General features: G+C 76.6%; 1 protein-coding gene across 1 annotated transcript in view; it reads right to left on the bottom strand.

The window, feature by feature from the left end:
- The window catches only part of HECA (hdc homolog, cell cycle regulator), a 42,802-nt gene extending 42,434 nt beyond the window's left edge, over positions 1–368 (bottom strand). The window contains exon 1 of the mRNA XM_028494378.2: positions 3–368. Within this exon, the coding sequence (XP_028350179.1) occupies positions 3–166 (164 nt within the window). The 5' untranslated portion in view covers positions 167–368. The remainder of the gene's footprint in view (positions 1–2) is intronic.
- Positions 369–637: the final 269 nt, after the last annotated feature.

Below are 637 nucleotides of genomic sequence, written 5' to 3' on the forward strand. Positions count from 1 at the left end.
CCGCCGCCGCCGCTCCGCAGCCGGCCGCCGCCGCCAGGGCCCCCCCGGCCGCCGCGCCCGCCGCGCCCGCCGCTGCCAGGGCGCCGGCTCCATTTTCCTGCTCGTCCCCGCTGCTGTTGGCGCGCTTGTTTTTGCGGCCGCCTTTACTGTTTTTGGGGTTGGGCATCTCGCGAGTGTCCAGGTGCCCCGCGTCAGCGAAGGCGGCTCCCAGCGGCTCGGCGCCCGGTCCGGGAGGCCGAGAACGGAGGGCGCGGGCCGGCGGCTCCTCTGGCGCCCGTCTAGCCGCGCGGCCCGCGCCGCGCCATCCCGGCCGCCGCGCCCTCCCCGGCTTCCTGGAGCCGGCGCGCGGCCACCCGAGGCTTGCAGCCGCGCGGGCGCCGCGGGCTCGGGGCGCAAGCTAGAAGCTCACGAGCCGGAGGGAAAAGGCGGGTCTCGGGCTTGTTTTGATTCGGCTTCGCTGACACGCTCTGGCCCCGCCCCCTCCCGTGACGACACTGGGGATTCGGCCTGGCCGCGCCCACCAGGTGACCTCACGGTAGCCGGGCCCGCCCGCGTGACGTCACGCCCCGCGCTGAACCGGCCACCTTGGAGTGACGTCATCGGGGCGCCCTCACTCCCGGGCCCCTGCTGCACCCCG

The sequence above is a fragment of the Physeter macrocephalus genome, chromosome 10, assembly GCF_002837175.3.
Source record: "Physeter macrocephalus isolate SW-GA chromosome 10, ASM283717v5, whole genome shotgun sequence".
NCBI lineage: Eukaryota > Metazoa > Chordata > Mammalia > Artiodactyla > Physeteridae > Physeter > Physeter macrocephalus.